This window comes from Fukomys damarensis, unplaced genomic scaffold (assembly GCF_012274545.1).
Source record: "Fukomys damarensis isolate Sample0158 unplaced genomic scaffold, DMR_v1.0_HiC HiC_scaffold_1, whole genome shotgun sequence".
NCBI classification, from domain to species: Eukaryota; Metazoa; Chordata; class Mammalia; order Rodentia; family Bathyergidae; genus Fukomys; species Fukomys damarensis.
In genome coordinates, this window is record NW_022900913.1 from 57699986 (window position 1) to 57705468 (window position 5483).

Here is a 5483-nt window from a genome sequence, read left to right on the forward strand (position 1 = left end):
TTTTTTTTTTTTTTTTTTTTTTTTTTTTGAGACAGGGTCTCACTATGTAGTTGAGACTGACCTAGACTCACTATGTAGCCCAGGCTATGTCAATTTATTTTTTGATTATTATATAGTTCTACAATGTTTGAATTTTTTATAAGGAAGATGCAAATTATCAATATGATAAAGGAACTGGGCACACTGTAAGCCCTACGCAGCTTCCATGCATGCTGCTGCAGGAATTCTAAACCCCAGAGTTTTATCTAGCAGCATTTTCAGGCACAGATACAAAGTTCTGTCTAAGCTAGGCATAAATTTTTCCTTCACCTGGCAGCCAAAATTGCATATTTTCTATTTACAACTATAAATTGAGATATCCCATATCTGTTCTGCACCCAGGGAAACAAAGTGATTTTCCTGAGCTAACAGAGAAAATTCTGGTAAATAATCTGTTCCTCAACATACAAGCAAACTTGTCAGGTCTGTTGAAGAAAAATTTATTTTAACTGTATGACCTCTTGAAACCTCTACCCAAGAACATCTATAAAAATTGCTGAATGCTTCAAGCTGACATCTGGATAGAAGGTTTGAATTTAGCGAAGACATTAAAAGTTACTGTAAGTGGTAGAATCAGACTCACATTTGTAACTTGTTTCACTAATAACAATTTGTCCTGCAGCTCAGCTAAGTTAGAATTGTGTTTAAATGGTGAAGGAGAACAAAGATACTCAAAACTCACCTCTGTTATTTGTGTACAATCTTCATTTGTCTGAAATGTATCAGGTTCCAAATACTCATTTCTATCCCTAAGACTGCCACCTTCCTTTTTGCTGTGAAAGATGGGCCCTGCCTTGTCTCCTGACAATGTGTTCAGGGCTGTGAACAACTCAGGTGGTAATGCATCATCCTCTGTATTTGCTAGTAAATCTCTACAATATGGTGACAAAGCACTCAAAGATATTGACATGGAACTTGATGAGTTGCTCAATGGGTTCATCAATTCTACAGGATCAAAATCATTCATTGGTTCAAACAGTCTTTTTTCTTGGGTGCTTTCTGGTGACCTTAGTAACCTTTCTAAGGCAGACACGAAAGTTTCAATTGAGCTTTCTTCATCATTGGTTTCTTCAGAAGTCATGGTCAGTGTGATTTCCTTTCCAGGGTCATAAAATGTATTTGGTGCTGCTAAGATCTTATCCGGCTCTATTAATGATTTCTCTTTTACAGCAACCATACCAGATACTGTAGTGGCAATATTTGAAAGCAAGCTAATTTCAGGGGAGTCTCTGTCTTCATTTAGTTCCTGTGTATTTCCAAATAGAAATTTCATAATTATAGTATAAATATGAAAAACTTTAAAATGAAACATAAGTTTTAAAATTTTATTTTGTTTGTAGCTTACCCTCAAAAAGTTATCAACTTTCTTCCTTAAAGCATACTACTTAATGCTTTCCTATACCAAATCACCAGTGATTGATATATGGTTAAACATTAATAGCGAACCAAGGGCAGCACTGGCTGCAACATATTTATAGATGGCAAATCATCTGTTCAAGTGTTCAAACTTGGCTGGGGATTTAGCTCAGTGGTTCTGTCGCCTGCCCCTCAAGCACAAGGACCTGAGTTCGATCCCCAGTATCAAAAACAAAAAAACAACTGTGTTCAAACTATCTGTGCTAACAGAAGAAAGAAACCTCCAAGATACAGTGCTTCCTGAATTTTTTATCCAAATAGTCCTTTTCCTCAGAAGGTCTATTAATGTCAGAAGGTACAAGTGATTAGGAAATACTGCATCATAATTAGTGAAAAGGGAATGCTAGAAAAGACACAATTACTTTTGTCAATATTACCAGACTCATCTCAAACAAATCCACAGTGGAGAAAGCACTTCAGCCAGACCTTAAAAGATTTCTGAAGGACTGAATGAATGGAAGAACATGTATTTATTTAGCACCATTAGGTGCCACACACCATCAATTATCATTGCTCTCAGTCTTCATAATAATTGTGTGAAAAAGATAACTGTCCATATTTCAGACATATAAGCAACAGAGTTATCCTTGGAACTTAGATCTGGTTCCAAATTTTAGGCTCTTTTGCCTTCTGATTCCTAACTTGAGCAAAGGAAAAAAAAAAAAGGCTGACAGCAGGAAATGTGCATAAGAAGATAAAACACAGATCAAGAAAACACTAGTTATTAGAGATCAGAAAGAGTAAATTCTCCAAGAGGTTTTAGACAAGAATATATTTCTGTCTCTTCAGGAAAAAACATTCCCTATTCCTGGATAGGCAATAACCAATATTGTCAAAGGGTATATTACAAAAACTGATATATAGATTTAATGCAATCTAAATAAAAATACCAATAGGATTCTTCACTGAACTAGAAAAAACAATAATAAAATTCATATGGAACCAGAACAGACCCAGAATAGGGAAAACATTCCTTGGCAACAAGAACAAAGCACAAGGCATCACAATCCTGGATTTCAAGTTATACTGCAGAGCTACAGTGATAAAAGCAGCATGGCACTAGCACACAAAAAAATATGTTGATCAATGGCACAGAACTGAGGACGCAGAAACAAGCCCAGGCACCTTCATCTATCTGGTCCTCAGTAAAGGGGCCAAAAAATATGCTGGAGAAAATAAAATTTCTTCAACAAATGGTGCTCAACAAACTGGGCATTCACATACAGAAGAATAAATCTAGACTTAAGTCTCTCACACTATATTAAAATCAATCAAAGCTGGGCATGGTGGCGCATGCCTGTAATCCCAGCACTCAGGAGGCTGAGGCAGGAGGATTGCTGTGAGTTCGAGACCAGTCTTGGCTACATAGTGAATTCCTAGGTCTATCTCAACTACATAGTGAGACCCTGTCTCAAAATATTAAAAAAAAAAAAAACTAAAATCAATCAAAGATCCAGATATTAAAATGGAAACAATCTGTTGGAAGATAAAATAGGCAAAATGCTTGAAGACGTGGGCAAAGGCAAGAACTTTCTGAATAGAGTCCCTATTGCACAAGAAAGTATACCAACAATAAACAAATGGGATTATATAAAATTAAAATACAGCAGAGCAAAGGAAACAAACACCAGAGGGAAGAGACAACTTACAGAACAGGAAAAAGATTTTTCTAGCCAATCCTTGGACATCAAGCTAATCTCTGAAATATATAAAGAACTCAAAAATTAGTGCTCGCTTCGGCAGCACATATACTAAAAAAACCTCAAAAATTGGATACCCACAAAATGAAAGACCTAATCATAAAACTGGCAACTGCTTCACAGAAGACAAACAAATGTTCAATGAATACATGAAAAATGTTTGATATGTTTGGTCATTACAGAAATGCAATAAAACAATGAGATTCCATCTTACTTCAGAAAAAATGTTTATCAAAAGCTCAAAAAACAACAAATACTGGTATAGTTATGGGGAAAAAGGAACCTTTTCTCCTTCCTTATTGGTGGGAATGTAAACTAGTACAACCACTATGGAAATCAGTATGGAGATTCCTCAAAAGCTAAAAATAGAAATTCCATTTGACCCAGCTATACATTTCCCTGAAATATATAGGTATCTTCTGAAAAAGGTAAAGACACCATACTACAGTGATATATGTATATCCATGTTTGTAGCAGCACAATTTATAATAAATCTTGGAAGTGGTCTATGTGTCTTACCAACAGATGAAAAACATAGAAGTATAAGTAACTTAAAGACCAAAATAAAAGATAAGGAACAGAGAGGCAGACTTTGTGGAGATGGGAATGGGATCTAGGGAGAAGGGAGGAGGATCAAGATGTGATATATGTCTGTACTAATTCTCCATGATGAATGTATTTATTACACTTTATAGATATATAGTAATAAAGAAAGAAAATACTTCTATCTACTGAAACTATTAGTCTTATTTCTTCCCAGGAGAGGGTCTAAGTGAGGCTGATACTTTAATCAACACAATTTTAAAAAAATTTAAATACACATGTGTAATCTAGCTAATCTGTTAAACGTACCAACCTTTTCTAGGTATGGCAAAACTTCAGTATTCTCAGCTTCATGCCCTAGAACAAAAGAATATGTCTTTACTCCAGTTGTATTAAAACACTAGAAATATACCCTTTCAATAAGCATTTTATAATCACATAAATTAAATTCCCTCAGACAATTTGTCTTCAAATATTTTATATCAACTTATTGACACAAAATTTATTTTTGAAATGAACAAAAAATTCTTTCATTTAAAAAATTATACCAGTCTAAACAGAATTGTTACTCTTTGGAATTAGTTTAGCTAAAAAACAACTTGGCTACATTGGCTACTATCTATTTCTTATTTTAAGTATTTGTGACTATTCAATGTCATTGCTTCCTCCATTATAAGCAATAGACCCTAAGTGAATTCATGCTACCTAAAGTTAGGAATGAACACTCCACTCTCACCCTGGAGAACTGGGAGGAGTGCTGCCTTACCTCTGTGACTTTACCTCTCCTGTTTTCTCTCTACTGCTTCTGAACTGAGTTGGCTTACAGAAGTTCATGTCAAGTTAGGCTTGGGAAGGTTCAGGAAACAAAGGCATTTCTCCTACTCTACTCTCCTTATGCCTTCTATCTTCACCTTGAAGATCCAAGTATTTTTTACGTACTTGGGTAGAAATTTAGGACTCACTGGCATTTCAAGCACATCTGAGTCATTCTTTTGGTTTCTTCTGATTAGGCAGTATCTGCATATCTAACATAAGAGCAAGGAATTATCTACACAACCTCAGAATGTAGCATCCTTACAAGCAAGACAGCCATTTCAGGGGGTAAAAATAAGCATAAATGTATTTGCTGAACTTTACAACCCCCAAAAATGTTCTCTTATTTCACTTTTCATAAAAGAAAATTAGCTAGGAGAATTAAAATCAGACATTCCTGGCCAGGGATTTAGCTCAGTGGCACCACGCCTGCCTCCAAAGTGTATGGTCCTGCGTTCGATCCCTGGTACCAAAAAATAAATAAATCAGGCATTCCACTCGTTCATGGGATGATGAGCAAAAGGCACAAGAACAAATAGTTATTCTTGCTTTAGAACCTCATACCAAGTAGCGATGATATATTCCAGACACATCTATATCTTATTTACAATTTTAATACCAATGAAAGAAACATTAAAAAAAAAATGGTACAGCTTCAACTGTTTTTGCAAGGAGATTGTTCTCCTTAATAAAATTTTGGGGCCGGGGATTTAGCTCAGTGGTTCTGTCACCTGCCTCACAAATGCAAGGGCCTGAGTTCGATCCCCAGTTTAAAAAAAAAATTTTTTTTTCATTTAAATCCTTGGGGAGTGAAAAATCAAGAATCAAAACTATTTCACCTTCTCCTTCCTCTGAAATGTAAAGAGCCCTCAAAGACCTCTTTTCCTACTGTCTTTAACATCTTCATTATCAAAATGATCACTTTCATGGCAGTAGACACTATTTTTTTTTTTTTTTTTTTTTTTTTTTTTT

At 35.2% G+C, this 5483-nt stretch overlaps 1 protein-coding gene across 2 annotated transcripts in view; it reads right to left on the reverse strand.

The window, feature by feature from the left end:
* Positions 1–5483, reverse strand: part of Ankrd31 (ankyrin repeat domain 31) — a 199337-nt gene that overhangs the window by 143176 nt on the left and 50678 nt on the right. For both annotated transcript variants that reach the window (XM_010635160.2, XM_019209194.2), the window contains exons 6-7: positions 4012–4055; positions 722–1285 (exon numbers count right to left, since the gene is read on the reverse strand). In XM_010635160.2, coding sequence (XP_010633462.1) covers positions 722–1285; positions 4012–4055 — 608 coding nt within the window. The remainder of the gene's footprint in view (positions 1–721; positions 1286–4011; positions 4056–5483) is intronic.